General features: G+C 32.3%; 1 protein-coding gene across 1 annotated transcript; it reads right to left on the reverse strand.

Moving 5' to 3' along the window:
* Positions 1-792: 792 nt before the first annotated feature.
* LOC132751119 (uncharacterized) lies at positions 793-10,191 on the reverse strand. Its single transcript, XM_060741242.1, has 5 exons — positions 10,063-10,191; positions 7,515-7,656; positions 3,360-3,391; positions 2,896-3,104; positions 793-2,129 (listed from the first exon to the last, which is right to left on the reverse strand). The coding sequence occupies exons 2-5, from the start codon at positions 7,569-7,571 to the stop codon at positions 1,882-1,884; spliced, it is 546 nt and encodes a 181-aa protein (XP_060597225.1). The 5' UTR covers positions 7,572-7,656; positions 10,063-10,191; the 3' UTR covers positions 793-1,881.
* Positions 10,192-23,305: the final 13,114 nt, after the last annotated feature.

Here is a 23,305-nt window from a genome sequence, read left to right on the forward strand (position 1 = left end):
TGTTGTTTACTAGGCTGCATAGTCGGATACCCACATTGACCCACGGTCGAACCATTAACATTTATCAGCCGTGGGACTTTTCGCCGATATCCAATCGATAAGAGGTGTGTCAAAGAAAGCTTTTTCATAGGTTGCTTCACGGTTACTTGAGGCGATTAAGACCAATTAAAACGCTCGTTAATAACGACATTTTGTGAAACGTTAATTCTAGAAATAATATTATTATTCTGGGCTCCGTTTGGAATAATTTAGTTTGGAGATAGTTTTGCCTTTTATATTGGCAAGACATACACCTTGGGCGATGCTATTTTGTGTCTGATAGTTGTTTACTTTTGCAGTCGACGAATATGCATTTAACTAAACACGATTTCATTGGTCGAGATTTTACGCACCTGTTGCTGTATTTACCTTTTATTAAGACTTATTCAAGTTTATTGTCAAATAATGTGTGCCGCAATTATCGCCCGTACATTCAATTAGAGACGTTGTATTTTCAATTCTTGAAGATCTTCCTGCATGACATTATTTCAGTTGTGGTATTTGAGTATCTTTTATTAGACATAATTTTAGTTGGATGGTTAAGTTAACTAAGTCAACCCTGCAATGGTGCTTGCTATAGAACGTGAACGGTAGCAAAGACTTCCTCTAACATCCATAGATATGCCCTAACTGTTTCCTTTTAGCGCTTTTGAGCGTTTTATTATTTGTTGTTTTTTAGGATTCCGTCTTTTCTATTTCAAAAGTCTATGTTCGGAAAAGTTTCAAAACGTGACTCAAGTATTAATAATTGAATTTATTGTGACAAATTAAAGGTTTAATCAGCATTTCCTTTATGATACAATCTTTCATTGACTAGTAGACCAAGTTTAAGCTACACTAGGTCAAACAATGTAAATAAAGTCGAGAAGATCACGTTCCATTACGCAAAGCACATGTACGGCAAAATTGTATTGCATTAGTGATTTTGCAAATAGGTTATAAAATTACTCAGTTAAATACAATTATTGGCTTAATGCAGAAACAATTAAGAGCCGCTTTATTCCAAAAGAAACACACTGATTAGTAAAATGGTAAAAATATTAATTACTTTGTCATTTGCATTTATACTTTTTCAAAACAAGTAGTCTTTAGGAGCACAAATTGTCCAGATTAGATAATAGTTTAATGAAAATAATAGGGATTTAAGTGCAAACATACAAAACCATTTATTGTCTTAACACCTGTTAAGTTAACCAACATTAATTTTTAAAGAATTTTTAAAGATACATTAAATTTGAAGAACAATCGTTGATGCCTAAATTTAAGCTGACTGAATAAATACGTATTATGTAAACTGCCAGACTATTCGTAGTTATTAAATATTTTGAAACCAATACGACCAGTTTAAAACAATTTTAAATACTGTATCGTAATGCCAACATGTCAATTACATTAGTGTTGTGCAAGTAGTAAAGTGAGCAAATTGTAATTAGACATGTATAATAACGCGGCTGATAAGTCATAATGTAAGGTATATAACTAATGATGTTCTTCAACAATTGTTATATGGATATTGATAACAGATAAAAGGATACTCCGTTAACAATAGTAATAATCCGACAACGCAAATAACATGACATGCAAAATAGAGAGAAACTGAAATCCATTAAAACTAACATGTATATTTAAACTTTAAAGATCTCAAGTTTAAATTCAATTGATAAATTATTCCGACTTTATTCAACAAATTGAAATATGTTCAGTAGAATATGACCAGCATTGAGCCTGTCTTTCGTTTAATATTACATGGTACCTAGACAGTGAAAATTTCTTTGCATATACTATTTATGACATGATTTGTAAATAATATACTAGTTAGTGCTTTCATATAATATTGATCATTTAGTAGTCGTTTGGTGACTTTACTTGCATTTTTAGAATTTTCAAAGCATTTTTACAGTCTTTGCAGTTGGTTCTCCACTTTGAACATTTATAGTTTATTTCTACAATGCCCTTAAGATTCTCTAACTTTTTGTCTTCTTCATCTTCAGGATTTAAGGTCTTGGGACGTATTTCCATACCATGGCAGTCGTTTTGATTACTTTTAAATCCAAAAACAATAACAACAATAGTACGTTTGATATCCGATTCTGAAAAAGAATCAAAACATAGAAAATCATTCACTAAACTTATCACTCTTGTAAACATAACATTGATCTGAAAAAACAATTAACATTTATATGTTTAATGCATGTTTTTATATTACATAGACAGAACACTTGAAGTTATTTAGTTATGGAAAACAAGAAAAAGTCCATTTATTAACTATTTAAGTTACTCGTATAAAGATTGATTGAGATAGTACAATATTGATCCAATTATTATAATTTGAGTTTTTACTAGCTTGCACGTGCGTACTATAGCATTGATTTAAATTACAAACACTTATTTCAAACGATTTGATACATGCAAAATCACATGCAAAATCTTTTGTTGTACAATATATATGAGCAAGTAAAATAGCTAAGGAAAACTTGTTTTTGTTTGTTTAATTGTTGTTGTTTTTTGTTGTTTTTTTTATTTATTTTATATTTTTAGATCGGTGCACCTAACCGCTTTTTGTATGAATTAATTTCACAGCAATTGACCGGCTACCAAATCACACGATGTTTGAATCAACGATGAGGGACAAATAACTATTAGCAGTCCGAGACTTTTTGCCAAGGGAAAACACATCGTTTGTCCAAAGTTCAAACCAGCGAGCCCTTGATTTCAAATTCGATTGTCTCCCTATCATAACCATCGTCAATTATGTGAAGTATGTTGATGTGTTTTGTATGGCAACATTGGTAGTGTCTTTGAAATTTTTTGTGCTTTATAAATTATAATCTTTTTAAAAAAGTATGTAAAGCAAACCTTGTATATCTTTGCAACAACCTTTTACATCTGAGTCTATTCGAGACGAGGCGTGTCTTACAACGATGATTGTCCTCTTTTTGCTTTTTGGTGAGCCATTGTTCGAACGATTGTCTTCTCGTTTCACTTTTATGCGCTTTTTTAATCTATTCTTGAACCTTTTTAAATCATCCGAGTGTAGATAAATAAACACTTTAGCTTTTTTATTTCTGTAAAGTAACAATAAATTAAGATAAAACTAACAATGTTGCCGATATGTACGAATATTTTTATACGAATCTGTATTACGAACAATCTAAACGTGTCCATTTACATTTTCTATATGTAGCTCTGTTATGCATCAGACCTTTAAAGTGAATTCTAATCATTTTATAACTACAAAGTGTTTGTTTGTATGCACAGAGATTCCGAAATAAAAACAATAACTACAACATAACTATAACTATTTTACATCAATATTATACCTTTTATACCATGGCCTGCGTCTCTGTTCCTCCTAAAAGTATCACGAAAAGAATTACGCAAAGCATGTACATATGATTTCTGAACTACAGGGATATGTTGAATTTCAATATGTAATTAAATGATATGCAATAAAATAAATTTTCTTCTAGCAAAAATGAGATATGAGATTATCTAAAAAACGATATGAAAACTGCATAACATATGAAAAGCTTTGATAATTCATAAACAAATCAAAAATACAAAACAAAAAGTGTAAGAAACAAACAAATACAGCTCAGACTGTTGAATTCCAATCTGATTAAAACATCCTTACCAACTTTGATACGTCAACAGTTTGGATTTTATTTCCGATATTCCTTAAAAATATCTCTGTCTTACATGACTAGCGATAACAATATGATTATGGTTTCATACCGTAATATTTTACACTCTGTAATTGTAAATTTATTTTATTTCCTTTTTCTCCCTTGAAGTTCTTTCCTTTAATATATCTTTTTATTTCATTTTTTTTAAATTTTTTTACTGACTTTAAAATGTGGCAGACTTTTTAAACAGACTTAAATTAGTAATACTATTCAATCTGTTCAATGACTTTGTAAAAGTCAAATAAATTTGATTCCTTATAATCGTGTAACTTTGAATTGTGCAAAACATTAAATAAATTACAGGGTCATAAAAGAAGAAATGAAATGTTACGCGACAAACTATGAAATATAGATATTCTGAAAGTAAAAACCATACTCCAAAATTTTAAAATTGGAACTAGAAAAACCATTTTCATAACCTGCGCGTACTAACGATTACGCTACTAAAACTTAAGTGTCCATTCTCACTTTTGTTCTTCTAAATTGCAATAAAATTGCAAAATCTAATAATTAAAACAACTTCCACAACCCATTTAATTATCAAAATGGTACCACTGATTGTTGTAAATTTTTTACTTAAAACTTGAGCCTTTGTTTACATAAAAATGCGAACATTAGAAATAAGGGTTACTGAAGCCTTATAAATAAAACACACTCAAAATGCCATGTTGTCATGTGCCTTCAAACGGAGTAGACAGAGCCTACGTGTCAGTGTTGTTTTAATGCATGTACATTTTCAAAACAAGATATTATGACATTTGAATATGTGAGGTCTCTTTTTGTGTCGCCTCTACGGAGTAGTGGCGACATATAGGGATCACTTCTCCGTCATATTGTCTGTCCGCACAGTAATAATGTGGCCAGAGGTACAATAGGTAACTGTTCTTCCTCTTTGATATCATTCATTCCGTAATGCTTTCATGTGGCTATTTTCTTTTGTGCGACTTAAAAAAAACAATAGTCAGAGAGAACAATAGAGTAGCCACATTATTCCTGTCCCGTTAGAACGCCAGTCTGTCCATCTGTCCGTCACAAAACTTGTGCGGACTACTCCCCATAAACAACTACTGGTGCAATTTTATCCAAACTTTACAGGAATGATCAGTACAAAGTATAGATGTGCATAATGTCAGCATTTGTCGGCCCAATGATTTTTGCTTGAGTTATGGCCCTTTAATAATTTTCATTTTTATTAAAGTTTATCCGGACTACTCCTCTACTCTTTTTTATACCACTTATGCAATTTCAATGGAATTTTATCGGATTGATCTGTAGCTCAAGTCCTTGTGCATATTGCACGGATTTTTAGGTTTAATGAGTTTTGGTCGAGTTATGGCCCTTTAATAAAAAATGATTTTTTTGTGTTGCCAGATACACAAACATTTGTCCGGACTACTCATAAATATCTACTGGTTCAATTTGATCCAAACTTTACAGGAATGATCAGTGCCAAGTATAGATGTGCATATCATCGGCCTTTATGTTTCAATATTTTGTCAGAGTTATCGCCCTTTAATTATTTTTCATAGTTTGTCCGGACTAATCCCTTTTATACCACTAATGCAATGTCAATGAAACTTTTCAGGATGATTGGCAGCTCATGTACTTGCGCATATAACACGCGTTTACCGCTTGAATGAATTTTGGCCCAGCTATGACCCCTGATAATAAAGTTTGTCCGGACTACTTCTCATGTACCATTAATGCAATTTTAATGAAACTGTACAGGATTGATGGGTAGGTCAAGTACTTGTGCATAATACATAATATTTTTGCTTGAATGATTGTTTGCGGAGTAATTGCCCTTTAATAAAAAGGTGCTTTGTTTCGTGTTGCCAGTACACAGAAGTTTGTCTGGACTACTCCTCAGAAACTACTTAATGAGAATGATCAGTACCATGTCTAGTTGTGCATCTCATCAACAGTTTTCGGTTTATAGATTTTGTCAAAGATTTTGCCCTTTCATGATTTTAATTTTGAAATTTGTCCGGACTACTCCTAGTGTACCACTAATGCAATTTCAATGAAATTTTACAGGATTGATCAATAACTCAAATTTTTGTGCATATTACACAGGTTTTGAGATTGAATGACATTTTGCTGAGTTATGGCTATCGTGTGGCAAAACATGTCATCACTGATGACCCTTGTTCTTATTTGACCGGTTTCTGAAAAAGGCATTGGATAGAAAAATTTTGTACACGGGGTTATATGCTCTTGTGTTAAGTTAAGGGAAAAATAATGATAACATATATAAAATGTGTTAAATATTAATTTATAGAATCAAATAATTAATATTTCGTTATCGTCGTTATCGGGGATGGGGGTGTGATAGGTACATTTTTAATATGGTAAACAATAAAAATAAAGAAAATCGCATGTAGTTATTCCCTTTATAAAGAGGGGTACAAAATGAAATTTAAAAAGAACATAAAAATATTGTAAACAAATTAAAATAGAAATTTAGAAGTACGAAATATAGTGACCATACAATCATAGAAAATAAACAAAAAGAAAATAAATAAGAGGCATTTGAGAGAAAAAATAACATTAATATAGAAAGCCATCTATTCTTTATCTGAAACTGTACACATGGTCCAAGTTTCATAGCTGTATCTTAAAAAGTAGGTCACTACGTCAAGATATGTATCAGCTAAAATAAGAGTTCAGTTCAATATCTGAAACCATGCTTTTGGTTCAAACTGTATAGCTGTATGTCAAATAACAAACGAATTGAGCATCTAAGGAAAACTCATGGCAGAAACTTTGAAGCTGTCCACTAGACAATGATTCATGTCAAATATAAAAGCTCTTGCCTTTCATTGTTCAAAATAATTAAAATGACATATCTATAACGTGTATAAAGAGAGCCCAATGAGAAGCCAATTTTGACCGTATTACTAAAATTAAAAAAAAATATTTGTAGAGGTCCACTAGACAATGATTCATGTCAAATATCTAAGCTTTTGCCTTACATTGTTCAGTACAATATTTTTTAGAATATCTATTACATGTATAAAGGTAGGACCTATGACTCCCGGGGTAAAGCCAATTACCAACCAATTACTAGCATTTGAACAATAGTTGTAGAAGTCCACTAGAAAAATGTTCATGCTTTTTAGATGTTTGCTAGACTTGACGGAAAACACTTGACTACCGGAATGGGGTATTTTTTCTCCTAGCCCATAATCTTGTTCGTGATCCATAAGATGACGCCTTATGTAAATTATTTATGTTCTAGGATTTGTGGTTCTTGAAGAGAGTTCATTCAAACTTCTTCTTTTAATATTTTTTGGGGGCGTTGTGCAACATGGAATCAAAATCTTTCAACTACTTTGGAACTTTGGACTTTACCAGATAAACAATCTTATTAATTTAATTTGAAATTAGACAAGCGGTTTTAACCCCCCAAAAATAATCCACATAACAGACAAACACACACATGCACGCACGCTCACAAATACACAAAGAGGCGAACCGCTTTATACCAGCGCATCGCATGTTTTCGAATATATGAGTGTAAAACCACTTAAAGTTATTGTGACGTTGCTTTTTTTAAATAACCAACTAAGCCACAGCATTGCTACGCACTCTTAAAAGAATTAAATTAGTTATATTGATACACAAAATAGGATAATTATAAGTGAATGAAATGAATATCAAGAAACAAGAAAATTTCTTCATTTTCTTGCATTGCATATACAATTTTTCACCAAATATTTGAAAAACAGAAGCAAAATAAATCAGTTATAAAAAAGTTACATTGTAGAAACTGTTCAAGAATACAACCTTTCCTGGAGGAATGTCAGTATCATTTATATTTTCAACCACATCTCTTCCCGCCATTTCTGTCCTATGATTTTGTCAAAAGAAAGTGAGTTGATGTTCAAAAACACCAGTTATGTGTATGACGACAAGAACTGATAAATGTCTGAAATAAAATGAAAATATATTATTGTTCCTGTACAACATGATTCTAGTATATGGTTTCTCTTGTGTGGTAATTATGTTTGTAGTAGTTTGGTATGCACTTTACAAGTTACATGAGTAAAGGTGAATGCTGTATATGAACATGTAGGCATTATAACATTTGTAAACGTTTTGCATGATCTTATAATATATATCAAAAATATTGAAAGGATGCATTTAAAATATTGCAGGTCAGATAAGAAAAGTGCAAGTATTACGTCAATTATTCGGAGTAAGGCCGATATCTTCTTTATACTCGGATAATTGTTCAACTTATAAAATACTGGTTGAATGATATTTATATTGATAACACTGTTTAAAACAACTGCACTTTAATCAAATAGCCTTCATGAAAGGGATTATTACTTTTGCGCAACTAACGTTCCTAGTGTTTTAAATGAATATGGATCCACATGTGTAAGGCTTAACCCATTTTTAAATATTCAGGAAGAGTTTGTCCACGTATTCAAACGTAGGTTAGTTGATTGTATTGTACTTAAGGTTAATTCAGACATTCAATCTAGTCCATTCTTGCCAAGGTCTAGATGTACATTTAGATAGACAAAATTTAACCTGCATTTTACGTCAATAATCCACGAACCAATTCTAACAATGTCAAATGCAATTATTGTTTTGTAATTACTCAATTGAAGATAGAATCAAATGGTATATGGTCCCAACAGACTGTCCCGTATAGACATCAATCTGTCTGTATGTCTGTTTGGACAACACATTTAAATCTTTTCTTTTTTTTGTAAAACCATGCCGAGATATTTAGCATGCAGCATAACCTTCTGAGCGTCTGGAAAAAAATGATATACCATTGGAGTAAAAATCTGCTCGCCCAGGTTAACATGATTATACGTACACACAATGCAAATACATAGCACAAATCTATTAGTAAGATATTTAGAATATTTTTGCATAGCATCAATTTGTAGATTTCTATGAAAGTTGTATTAATCATAACCCTCATGTTAAAGTTGTCACTGTAGTCTAAGGTGTAGGTAAGCACATGTTATCTTCTTGTGGATAAATGCTATGCCTCTATTTTTGGTATATTACATTTTCCAGTAGACCTCTATAAACAAATCATGAACTATGCATATAGGATAAAAATGCCACAACCTTTGAGGTGATATTGTATCATAAGGATAATTAAAATAAAACATTTTTTTCAGACAAGTTTCTTGATTTGATCTTTATTGGAAGAGTTTTGTTTGATTTTTCGATGCTCTTGTTAATTTATTTCCTTGGTAATAATAAACAAAATTTCATGAAGCTCAATCTAACATTTTTTTTTTGTTCTCTAAGTATTAAAATAGAGAAATACAGACTGACGATATCATAAAAGTGTTTTCAAAGTGTCTTCTTTATGAATCATGGTTTTAAAATCAAGTTCAGCAAGGAAGGGCGGCGTTCAACAGTCCCTTGGCTGTTCGTCGTTGTCATGAATTTCTTTCTTATAAACTAAATTCGGATCCTCCGATTTTGTTTTATTTAGCCATTTTTCTAGACTGCTTGGCTTTGATCTTAAAAAAGGGCGTTCCTGGTTTTTTGAATTTCCATGGGACATCGGCTGTGAGATTTGTTCATTGCCGATGTACTGAATTACAAAAGGACCGTTAATGCATTCAGGTTCATGGTAAACAAATTTAACAAATTCTTTTGATGCCCCATTCTCGGTATGTATATAAAAATATATTTTCTTTAACCGCGGATTTTTCCGTGGAAGACCAACAGTGCCTTGGTTTATCCAACGATGTCCGTCAGCTCGCCAATCCTGTGCTTTTAGACCGTCCCCTTTAAAAATCCACGTTTCGCCACCTCTTGGTCTAAAAGGAAGCGCCGATATCGGCGGTGCGGACCGTATAAGACGTAGAATTTGGTCTGTACTCAATGACATTTAATTCTATGTTTCTACCATCTTAACTGACGTCGTTACTAAGTCAATCACGTGACGTTATTGTAATATAAAGTTGTGATCGCAACGTGATATTATTGTAAATTAAAAGATAAAAGTAAAATAATCATTCATAAAATCAAATAAAATCTTTAGTAACTTATATTTAAATAAATAATCTAACTTAACAAAATAACAAAACCCGTGACATAACCCGTGACAGTAAATTATATTTTCCGTGATGATGCCGTCACGGACGTCACGGGCGTCACGGGTTTTAGTATATCTGCGAACAAATTCCGCAACACGTCACCATACACTAGCATAAAATGTTGTGATATTGCAGCCGAATGTAAATGAAATACATGCCATTTTTTGAAAAAGAGAGATACATGTACTTTGTTAGAAGGGCACATTTTAATTTTATTTGTGTTCATGAAATTATGTTATTTAATTCTAACTTACCTACAATATGCTTATTACTCCGTCAAAAATACATTCAAACTGCTGTCAGCTGTTAGATATAATATGTTAATACATGTTTGTTATTTTCATGAAATAGTTATCAACAAATTATGTCCACATAGATAACAACACTATTATCAGTGTTTTCTACACCTTTATGCTTAATCTCTATTTAATCAGTGACTGATTAACAAATAAAAGGCCATTGTTTTTTTATTGTTTGTCAAACAGATCCTATTTTTCTAAACACAAAATATTTATCAGTATGTTTATCAGAATAATGTGTTGTCTTTCAGGGCTCTCGAAACTAGGTCAATAAATTGTATGCTCGCATCATTGCTTAGACTGCAATTAACACATAAAAGTGATATAATTGGGGTTCAATTAGCACACTTTTGACAATGAAAAAGTGCATTATCCCTAACGCATGGTGATGTAAAGCTTAAAAATCTGGATAAAAGGTGGTCCTTTGAGAGCATAAATCACCACAAATTTACATGCATATTGCAGACTCTAATTTGATTGAGTCTCTACATGAAAGATAAACAAACCATGACGACACTGAAAACAATAACATTCCTGTAACGTCAGTAATCTTCACGCAACGTCTAGCACTTGCCCTGTGTGGTTTACGGACAAGGAAATCCCCCGTCAAAAGTACAAACAAAATAGCCCTATTCCAGATGGACGCAAGAAAACCGAAAATGTGTTAATGAAACATTATCGGTCTCAGCGGTGTTTATTGTCTATCAAACGCCGGTTTGGAGGTTTAGCTGCAAAGGAATTGACCACGAGAGCCGTAGGCCTGAGTGATTAATTTTGTTTTTCGCATCAAAGCGTCAAATCCGGTGTTAAATAACCGATAAATATCATTCAGACTGGTACTATTTCGATTCAATTATTTCGGAGATCAGTAATGCTTTTTTTCAAACGGAGATTAATTCCGCTGCCGATTTTCGTATAACGCTGCTCGATTTTGCACCCTACTGTGGCTAAGATAAATATTTCATTAAACAAAAGAAATACTAAGAAAAATGTTATTATATCATTTTTCAACAATTAAAACTTTCGTGTCAGACTGGATTAATAGAATCTATCATTGGGTTAGAAAGAGGACAGGGAAATCCCAACCCGAGGGTGATCGGGAACGAGCCTTGCTGATTTCCCGATCGAACCAATTGCCTGAGGGTTAGGATATCCCTATCCTCTATCCAACCCAATGATTGATTATTTTCTCACTCACCTGGACACACAAGAAACAAAATATAAATATCAGTGAAACAACTTGCTACGTACCTAGTTTTGCAAAGCGGGGCGTGTCTTTGGCGCCTGACTTTCTATGATTGACAAAAAGCATTATGTACGTCCGCAAAAAAATGCTACTGACCAAGTTTATGTGTGACAAAACATTATTACTGTTTAGGGATTTATTGACATGGTGACTGAAAATATAAATTTTGTCTCAATGAATGTTCAGGGGTTAGGGGATAGCCAAAAAAGAAAAGATGTATTAAATTACCTAAAAGGGAAAAAATACAATGTATATTTTTTACAAGATACACATTTTACTAATAAAGAAGTTAATTTTATCCGCTCACAGTGGGGATATGAATGCTATTTCAGTAATTATAATAGTCAATCTAGAGGAGTAGCAATATTTATTAATAACAATTTTGACTTTAAATTTAAAAGTCTTGAAACAGATCAAAATGGTAATTTACTTATTATACATGCATGCATTTCAAATATTGATATCACTTTAATTTGTATATACGGACCAAATAGAGATGACCCTATCTTCTACAACAATATAAAAGAGAAAATCTTACAGTTAGAGAACCCATGTATAATGGTAGGAGACTTTAATATGGTGTTAAATCCTAATATGGACTACTTTAATTATTTAAACATAAATAACCCTAAGGCCAGGGAAGTTGTTTTAGATATGATAATTGAATGTAACTTAATTGACTGCTGGAGGGAACAATTTTTAGAAAAAAGGCAGTATACTTGGTTTAAAAGAAACCCTATAAAAAAGCTAGGCTTGACTTTTTCTTAATCTCAAATAACCTTTTTACAGATATGAGTAGTGTTGACATTGTGCCAGGTTATAGAACAGATCATTCCATGATTTTATTAAGTATTCAATTCGGCAAATTTAAAAAAGGTATTTCATACTGGACGATAAACTATTTTTTGAAACTCTGTTAATGGAAATTAGGGGAAAAACTATTTCATACTCATCTTATAAAAAAACAAGAAGACAAAACTCAGGAAAATTAATGATAGAAATTGGTAATTTAGAAAGACAGTCAAATATTAATGTCCAGATTTTAGATGAAAAAAAAAGAAGAATTACTTCAATTCCGAAATAAGAAAATGCAAGGTGTTTTTATAAGATCTAGGGCCAAATGGATTTCAGAAGGGGAAAAACCATCAAGATATTTTTGTAACATGGAAAACAGAAATTATGTCTCAAAAACAATGAATTCTTTTATATGATATATCATGTACTTTGCTTACAGATCAAAAATAAAATTCTACAAGAAGTAGCTGGTCATTACAAAAATTTATATACTTTAAGGGAAACAGATGATGTCAATCTTACTGCTTTATTTTATAATAATAACATACCAAAACTGAATGATGAAGAAAGCAAAGGACTTGGTGGTCTTTTAACTTATAATTAAATGTTAGCCAGTTTTCAAAAAAATGTCAAATGATTCTTCCCCAGGTAGTAGTGGTTTTACAGAGGCTTTCTAAAAAAGATTTTGGAATGATTTAGGCCATTTTGTAACTAGATCAATAAACCAAGCTTTTGTTACAGGAGAATTATCAGATACCTTTAAACAGGGGGTTATAACATGCATCCCTAAAGGAAACAAAGATAACCTTTATATTAAAAACTGGAGACCTATTTCTTTATTAAATGTTTCTTACAAAATTGCATCAGCAAGTATTGCCCAACGCCTTAAAACTGTTTTAAATGAACTTATAAGTGAAGATCAAACTGGTTTCTTATCTGGAAGATACATAGGTGACAATATAAGACTTATTTATGATATTATGCAATACACAGATGATCATCAAATTCCTGGAATGTTGTTACTTATTGATTTTGCAACAGCCTTTGATTTTGTATCATGGACATTTATGCATAAAGTTTTAGAGTTTTTCAATTTTGGTGAAAATCTCATAAGTTGGGTAAAGTTATTTTACAAAAACATTCAATCTTGTGTTACAATAAATGGAAATTTGTCAGACTGGTTTCAAATACAACGCGGTTGTCGTCAGGGCGATCCCCTTTCCCCTTACATTTTCATATCATGTGCAGAAATTCTTGCATTACTCATTAAAAATAACACAAATATAAAAGGTATCAGACTTAATACATGTAATTCTGAATTTTTATTATCACAATATGCTGATGACACAACTATAATGCTTGATGGAACTGTTAAGTCTCTAAGACACACTATGCAAGTTTTAAAATTTTATGCTAAAATTTCAGGTCTAAACATTAACATAGATAAAACAAAAGCAGTATGGATTGGTTCTATGAAAGGGAATACTCAAAAAATTTGCCCGGACTTAAATCTTCAGTGGGAATCTGAATGTTTTCAGCTACTTGGTGTTACTTTTACAATTAATTTAAATAACATGACTCAAGCTAATTATTTATCTAAACAGGAGGAAATTAATAAGTTATTTACCCATTGGTCAAGACGTATTATTACCCTTATTGGTAAGAATGTTGTTATCAAGTCATAAGCATTACCTAAATTAAATCACCTTATTCTTAGCTTGCCAAATCCTGATATAGGATAAATTAAAGCTGTACAAAACTTCTTCTTTAAATTCTTATGGAAGTCAGGACCAGATAAAATTAAAAGAAATGTTGTTTTTCAGAATTATGAAAATGGAGGTTTTAGAGTGATAAACTTAGAAACTTTTATAATGTCTCTAAAATTGACATGGATAAGAAGAATTTTTATGTATAATACCAAATAATTTTGTTAATAATATGTACCCATTTATATCAAATATTAGTAAATATGGAGACCAATTTTTGATAAATAAACTTCAGACAGTGCAAAATAAGTTTTGGAAAGATGTTTTTACTGGGCTCATACAGTTACATAAGCAGTACCCCAGGAACTGGAGTGAATTTTGCTCACTTCCTGTTTGGCATAATTCTATGTTTAAAATAGGTGGTTCTTCTGTTTGTTTCTCAAGATATGTAAATTGTGGTATTATATTGGTTAATGACTTCTTAGACAATAGAGGAAATTTGCTTTCATTTGATGAATTTTTAACTAAGTTTGATATAAATACCAATTTTTTAGAGAATCAAAACATTATAGAGTCTATTAGGAGATTTTTAAATCAGCTGTCTTTAAGACACCTACATCAGAAAGAGGAAATGCCTATTTAGCCTTTAATGATCAAGATAATAAATAGTCAAAAGAAGAGATGTAGACAAATCTATGATTATATTCTTAGAGCAAATGTATCATTTACTGCTAAGATAAAATGGGAAGATGAACTCAATTTGAATAATGATTTTAATTGGAATGGCATTTATAGGCTCCCTTTTAATATAAAAAAGGATTCACATTTAAAATGGTTTCAGTATAAAGTTAATAACAAGATACTAGCAACAAATTATCTTTTACATAAAATGAGAATAAAAGATGTTAATACATGTTCTTTTTGCAACAATCATATTGAAACTATAAAACATTTATTTTGGGATTGCCAATCAAGTTCTTCTTTTTGGGAAGATATAAAATTATGGATAAATTCAAAATGTACAGATGTTAACACACAGTGGTCCTTAACAGATATTATTCTAGGCAATGAACACTTAGATAATGCAACATTGAATTTAATTCTGCTGGGAAAGTATACTCTTTATAGATGTAAATTAAAGAACACAGTTCCAAGCGTTCAACTTTTTAAAAATTATGTCGCTATTCTTTTGAGAACACAATTATATAGTGCAAAAAAACAAAATAAAGTTTCAAAGTTTGACAACTTATGGGGAAAATATATTTCTTTGCTGCCTAATTGAGACTAATGTTTTAAGATCATTTATTTAGGCTTGATCCACTCTGTATTGCACCCTCTGCCCTTTTTGTATCTTTCTTTTTTAAACACCTTGAATGACATTTGGTCTTTTTTAATCTTTCTCATGATATAAATGCATAAAGAATTCATGACAAGGGGTGCAACTCTTAAATGGATATCAATTTTAAGATAGTAGGAGTTGTTTCCCTTGAATTAATGACATTTCTTTTTCAATATAAGTTCAATGTAAAATTGGAATTTCTCCTTTATGTCAAATAAGTTCTGTAATATTGTAAAGTAAAGTTTCCGAAAATGAATCTTTTGCTTATGTTATACTAAAATAAGTCTGGTATTAAAAATTTGTCAACTCTGTTAAAATACTATTGAATTATTACCTTTATTATATTTATAAACTTTGTAGATTCTAAAAAGTAATCTCTTATTCCTCCTTATACGTTTATCTCATATATTGTATGTATATGCATAAATGTTCTTGTATTGTGTAAAAAAATTGAAAATAAAAAAAAAATGTTTACAAATGTGCACATTTTATGGAAATATTTCATTTTTGATAATACATTTTGTATTTTTTCATTCAACATGTTTTGGTCAGTCTTTTTCATGTTTATGTCATTTCGTGTTTTTGAATAAACATTGTGTTGTAATATAAAAAAAAAAAAAAAGTTTATGTGTGACAAATTCAATGCAAATAAATTCATATGAGATCCCTCATCAAAAAGCAAGGTTGTAATGATATAACACATCAATATTAAGTCGGAAAGTGTCAAACTATAAGTATTTATAAGGAATTCAGTCCATAATTCAATGGTTGTCAAAAAGCGTTTACCGTGTGCAAAGGTTTTTTTCTATTTATTCGGTTATTTTGGCCGAATATTTAATTAAAATATATCAAAATGAGATTTGTCATCAAGAAGCATCGTTATCATAACAGAAAACATGAATGTTTTCCAGGCAAAGTGTCATTATATCCGATTTTACGAAGAATTTTGAGAAATTTCAAAGTGTGCTATTCGGAAAGGGCGGACCTAAGTAGAGTAGGACTCATTGCAGTATGAAAGTTTATATGAATCAATTTTGATTCAGTGGACAATTTAATAGATAAAGCTTTTTAATACATTTTGACCTGTTGGCGTTTCATTTTGTGATACACGTTGAGTGTAAGATAAGCCCATGTGAAATACGATTTTCCAACACCGCTATTTTTAGTAACATTTTCGGATTTTTCTATCTGGTTGGTGATAATATATTGTGTTTACATCTGTGCTCGATTAATCATTCTTGTCACTTTAAAATGACGTTATTCCGCGTCTTTATGAATAAGATGAATACTTGGGATGACGTCATTACTCTGCTTACAAAATGGCGCTGATTTGCAACATAAAAATTTGATAAACGATATGTATCAAACCTGTGGCAAAAGTGTATTTAAGATATTATTATAGCATTTTATGGAAAGAAATCATTGTAAGAATGGAAGGTATCAACAAAAAATAATGTTTGCAATTATTCTTGTGATAGAGGCCTGTGCAATTTATGACAAAGTATGAGAATGATAAACCGTACATAATCAAGCTATAATGCAAGTACAATTATATCTATTTCCATTCTAATATGCATTATAGTATTATGAAAATTCACGTTATATTATCCTTCTAATACATCGCCATTACTGACAAAGACCTTGAAGTTCGTGATTATATTCTTATTACGCATTTGAACTTGAACCTTACATTATTGTATACGACAATACACTTAAAATTAATATACATTTTCTAACTACTTAGGTTCTGATGTAGATTGCTCTTATAATTATGATTATGTAAATGATTTCCTCACACATGTACCTTATAGGTCAAAAATCATATAGAACGACAACTTTAACAAAATATAGAAAAAGTTATTAAAGAAAGCCCAACATGACAAAAATAAGATGAAAGTCAAAAAGGACAACAGAAAAATGGTTCACATTTTCAAAGTTAAAATTTAATGTGTTAATTTTTGTAGATTACGGAAACATCATAATGACCCCGAACTTTACAAATCCTAATAACTAAATTTTTTGTTATTGATGAATTAAAACTTCTTGGATTTATAGTTGATAAAAAAGTATTTTATTTTCAATTTAACAAAGCAGTAAAAGCTTTAAATTTATTAAAGGTTTTATCTAGTACAGACTGGGGATCAAAGTCCTGTACTTCATTTCAATTATACAGAATAGATAAAAAAAAACAGAATTCTTTCAGAAAGCCAAACACTGCATCATTCCAGAAGTTGCAGTTTCAGTTTCATTGAACCTATTTAATGACGGAAGTGGTAATTCTAAGCTTCCCTTCAGCCCGCACTCCCTCCTCTCAAGCAGCAGCGGTTGCATAAAATAGTATAAGTTTGAATTTTGAAACATCCACAGATGTGTTATCGGATCAAAGTTACATAAAGGTTATATAATTTTAGACTGGAAATCGTCTTTACAAATCCTAAATAGTATATATCATCAATAATTTATTTGGCTTCAGGCATCAAACATCGCAAGTAGAAAATATCTATGCTGAAGCAGGATAACCTTCCAATCCCTACATACGAAAAAGCTTTCTTTTCAACATTAAGCTAGAGTATCATCGAAAAATAAAAGCTGTGCTAGAAAAAGTTATTTTTCAATCAAATAACATATTAAACAAAAGAAATTAAACCATTTGACCGTTTGAAATATACACATGTAGTTCTAGTCATTTTGTTCTCGAAGATTTAAATATTTTCTTATTCTGTCAGCTTATCTGTGATATGCAGACTTAATTTCATCTAAACCATTTTATAAAATTCCACTTTATTTTTAGTTAAGCCCATTGCTTTCTCGTATGGGGCAATGTCCACTACCGTTCATGAACAGGTTCAATCAAACCAAGCCAACAAAGTTTTTTAATTTTGCCTTGTAGGACTTTTTTAGGGAATCTGTTTATCTCTATTTCAATGTAACATAAACTGATATTATCTGATTGAAAATAAATTTAGAACAAACCAAAATTAAATAAACTATGAAAAATTGATCAATAAGGACGAGCGGCGTTTAATAAACGCAACCCCACACGACCCAAGCAACACAGGACTTCCAGCAAGGAGCCAAACAGGACACCTAACCAAAAGTACGCAATCCACAAAATTCATTATATAAACCACTGCATTAACATGTCTTCATCTCTTTATCTTGTAAACCGTCATGTTCAGGTGGTTCTTATACGTCGAAAAGAACAGAACAAAAAATGAGAAACAAGATCTCATCTTTTAACAATAGATGAGGCTGCTTTTTATATAGGTTGCAATGGCTTTTTCACTGTCAAACATGTTCACATTAAATTCCACGCACAAGTTCGTGATATTTATTACCGAGGAAATATTCACTTAAAGAACCTTTCCGGCCGGAGGCTGTCTGTTTTATTTCGTCGGACTTCCTGTAAAATTTACACCACCTTTTTAGTAATAAGTGTTATTTATTTAAAGTTCATGCATTAAATGTATTAGATCTTGATAAAAGATTTTTTTTTGAAAATAAGCCTTTGTTAAAAGTAGATTTTGAACAAAAATAGTGTACTTCTAAATCGTCATATCAATGTCTTTTTCAATTCATTTTGTCATCAAATTGTTGGAATAAACATCATCATGGTATCTAGAGAGCCTTGTCTCATACTTTTCTAACCTTATTTTTTATTTAATATCAGGTAACGTCAAACTATTTTGCGACTTCTTCCACAATAATATTAATTAATTAAAGATTATTTTGCCGCTGATTGGGCCAACAAAAGACACGATTCCCTCCATAAATAGAAGCCTGGTCATGTGTTTCCAACTGCATGTTATTTCCTTCCTTATTCCAAAGAAAAAGCTAATTAAAATGTGTCCAAAGCGTATCAAATAAAGTCTCATAAATTTGTTTTTCTCTCTCAGACACTAGATTATTCCATAAGAGGCAAACATTGCACCAAAAGGGGTCACAATATGCAGGAACATACGCTTACACCTTCTTATGACCTAGTGATATCTGCTTAATTAAAAAGCTGATGACTAATATCATTTTATAATAGGAATTTCTTCAAATCATAACCTGTTTCACTAACCGTCTGCCTGTATATTCTTTTTTAAAATTCCTTAAAATATAAATTAAAATCACGGAAAACAGAGCTCCTGGCAGGCATCATTATCATAACATGTTTTATATTTTTCTTTTAATTTTTTATTTCTATTTATATGAGGGCTGTTCAATAAATACGCGGAAAATGGCAGCCATATTTTTAATATTTATGGGAAATTGACGTTCTCTTTACATTTTGTAAATAAACATATAATAAACATGTACACAAAATTTTAATAAAATCGGATAAAAATTAATAGTACAATTTCAAGTATTTCTAAGGTAATCGCAGTGAAACTGACCCAACGTCGTAACGACGTCACGCTCAACGCATGTATGAGAGTCCCCCAAAACACGCACATAGTCCTCCTCGAAATACTCTCCGTGAAATGAAACACACTTTTTACAAAGGTTGATCCATGACATGAAACTATTAAAGTAGGAGCCATTATTTATCTCTGAAATTGCAACTTGCACCGCGTAGGACAACTCGTCCACATCGTCAAAGTGTTCTCCCCGCAGGACGTTCTTCAGTGTCGGGAACAGAAAGAAATCGCATGGTGCGAGGTCAGGGCTGTAGGGCGGGTGCTCGGGGACTTCGAAGCCGAGTTTCCTGATTGTGTACTGTGTTTCGGCCGCACGATGAGACGCCGCGTTGTCGTGATGAAATATCGTGTCGGCGATTTTCGTGGCCCGCTTCTTTCTCATCGCCCTCATAAAATCGCGTTTCACATCCGTGTTATTTGTGCCGTGTGGCGGCTGTAAAAAGCCTCCCCGTACATTTAATCAATGATGTTATATTTTCGATCCTTGAAGATCGTTCAGCACGACATTATTGTTGTGCTTGTGGTATTTTTAGTTTCAACTTTTCGGCATTTTCTAGTTGGGTGGTTCCAATATTCCTACTTGAATAATGTTGAATCACCCTTAGGATATGTTGCCTTCTTTTTAAATTTGTCTTTTGACGTCTTATCTGTGATATGCAGGCTTCATAACCTCAGATCCCCTTTCAAAATTCCATTTTATTTAGTTCCGCCCATTGTTTTCTCGTTTAGGGCACACGCATTCTTTTACTTGGGGACCATACGCCGCTTTTCATGGAATGACACTACTGTGTCACATTGAAGGTTCCATGATAACCGCCGTATGTACACATCTGCGGATGTTTCTAAATTCAAAATTTTACCATTTGTGTGTTTAAATGTTGAATTCTGCTTAAGCCGGTGCTAGGGGGCGTGGACGGTAACTTGCACTTTCCAGTACCGTCCATGAACAGGCTCAATCAAACCGAGCCTGCAACATTTTCAATTTTGCCGTGTTGGGCTTTCTTTAGGGATTCTGTATTTATCTATTTTCAGAATCTGAAAACATAAAGAAAAACAATCATAAGTAAATTGTCGTTATAATTTATTTTCATAATTACTTACACAAATACAAATAATTATTAGGTAATGTATTGACATAATAATGAATATCTTATAGATTTAATAAATGTATCACCTTAGAATAATACTTCGCCGTCACAGTCTGACCCAGGGGTACCGCGTGGCTCAGTATCACACTGTCGATGTCAAAGAAGACGATGAACATCTGTTTCCTTGCAGATGGGCCGACTTTAAACTTCTTAGGTGAAGGCGATCCTGGAGTTTTCTACATAGAAGACTGTGATTTCGTTTCAGGTTCGTATAGGCTGATCCATGTCTCATCAACAGTCACTATCCGTCGCAAGAAACGTTCACCTTCCCTATGAAAGCGTCCGAGAAATTGATTGCAACACCGCACCCTTTCCACTTTTTGTTCGTCCGTCAACATTTTAGGAATCCACCTGGCACACAGGCGTCTCGTATTGAGTTCATCGTGAATAATGCGATGCACTGTGCCAATGCTACAATCCGATCTTTCGTGTATTTCGCGAATTGTTATCCGACGATCATTGTCAAGCAGCTCCTTTATCACAGCGACGTGATTTGACGTTACGTTGGGACGTCCACTGCGTTTGTCGTCATGGATGCTTTGTTGGCCGCCTAGAAATCGGGCATACCACTTGTACATTGCTGTTTTCTTCATCGCCTGATCACCATATGCTTTTTGTAATCTTAACATTGTTTCTTTCTTTGAAAACCCGTTCAAAACACAAAATTTTATTGAAGATCGTTGTTCCGATGCCATTTTAACGCATACGCACTAAACAATATGGCCGCTTAACGCCTATATGACGTCACACACTAATATGACGTCATGTGCGTAACGCCAACATATTGCGCGTAAATTATGCAAAGTTTGGTGAAAATAAAACGGTAAACGTTAAAATGCGTCGTCATTATTAACCAGTGACTATTTGTAAAAATGAATAAAAGTGGGCCGGTAATCGCTACATGTGGTTACCGTAACGACCGTTTGTTAACATATGATTCATGCCAGAACGGCAATATTTGCTGTATATTTTCAAAGTATGTTTGTCTCTTTTACTGTATAAGTTTTATTCAGCTAACTTGGAAAATAAGGAAAAAGCGACACTTTTCCGCGTATTTATTGAACAGCCCTCGTATATTCAGTTGCTTTCGTATTTTTTACGGCAACGATGGTTGGACATGTTTCATGGCGTTTTGTCCATAAAATCTAGATAGCGTTTGTATGAATTAAGCATAAGTATGATGTAAAAATGAGAACGGGACAGTACATTTTTTTCCTTGACAAATATATTTTGTCCCAGGGTAAATACTTTTTTATATAAATTCTTGTTATATTTGAATTAAAAATATAAGGTATCAATCGATCAATTTGACCTGTCATTCCTGACTTATTTTATCATCATAATTTTCATCTCCAGTAATGCAATATACAGAGTTTCTGTTTCTCCTGGGACATACAATAAATTTCATACTTTGTTCTAGGTTTATAAATACTGTCTTCGATTTCCTGGCAATCAATATATACACTAGATTTTGTTTTCAAATCTGTTCGATTTTCTAGTTAGACATGAAGCAATGATTACCTGTAGACTATCGTAATGATACATTTTCGAAATTTATGAAATAATTAACACCCAAAATATTGACACTTTCTTTTTGCATTGGAAGAAAACGAATTTGATTGTACAACAAGCTCTTGAATTCGTTCAAGTGTCCATAAAATCTGTGTAATGTACAAGGGATGTTTGAAATGTATTGCTTATTTCTATCTCGAGACTTCAAATGTCAAGGGAGCTTAAAAGTGTTCATTTCATGCCCTCGAAGTCTCCCCGTGGGTAGAAATGCAAAGTTTCAGCCGATGTATCCACTTCTTGAAGGCGTCACGGTACGCTGATTTGGGCACAGTTATACAGTACTGATGAATGACAGATCCAAGTGCCTGTGAGGACTTGTATTTCCACCAAGCAAGAAAGGATTTCTATTTCGGAAACAAAAAGAAATCACATGGGGCAAGCTCTGGAAAATACGTGAGGTGAGGCAAAACAGTTACTTTTTATTTATTTAAAAAAAAACGCCGACACTATTGCGGAGGTATGAGCGGAAGCATTGTCATGTAGAAGACTGATATGCTTTAAACCAGTAACAGGGCGTCGTTTCTTATAATACTTTTTCAGTTTCTTAAGTACTACGTCTTTGAAGTACTTCCCAGTGATACTTTTGCCGTTTTTCACTGGCACTTTTATTGCGACACCTTCATCAGAGAAGAAAATTGCATACAAAGCCTTTTTTCCAAAAGACCGTTTTCCAATTATTGGGCGTTTGTTGTGTTTTGTGGCCCAGCCTTTGTTGCAAACTTTTCTACGGGCTCAAAATAATGGACCCTAGTTTCAACACCTGCAAACTGTTTTTTTTTGTCATATTTTGGAAACATTTGAAGCAAATTTTTGGCCACCTTAACCCGTTGCCTCGTTTGCTCCTTGGTCAACAGATGTGGCACCCATCTAGCAGAAATATTTGTACTTTTCAAATGCTTCTTCAAAATAAAGTGAACCGTTGATAGTGATATGCCTACCTTTTGATTGTGGCCTACCAGATTTTGGTACATTTTTGATGCACTCTA

This window comes from Ruditapes philippinarum, unplaced genomic scaffold (assembly GCF_026571515.1).
Source record: "Ruditapes philippinarum isolate M1 unplaced genomic scaffold, ASM2657151v2 ctg4780_1_1_1_1, whole genome shotgun sequence".
NCBI classification, from domain to species: Eukaryota; Metazoa; Mollusca; class Bivalvia; order Venerida; family Veneridae; genus Ruditapes; species Ruditapes philippinarum.

Bases quoted from the DNA above. Each gene is read 5' to 3' on its own strand.
- LOC132751119 (XM_060741242.1), bottom strand. From the start codon at position 7,571: ATGGCGGGAAGAGATGTGGTTGAAAATATAAATGATACTGACATTCCT. The intron at 3,392-7,514 runs GTTGTATTCTTG...TGATACTTTTAG, and splicing joins CTGACATTCCTCCAGGAAAG to GAGGAACAGAGACGCAGGCC. The intron at 2,130-2,895 runs GTTTGCTTTACA...ATTCTTTTTCAG, and splicing joins TTGTTGCAAAGATATACAAG to AATCGGATATCAAACGTACT.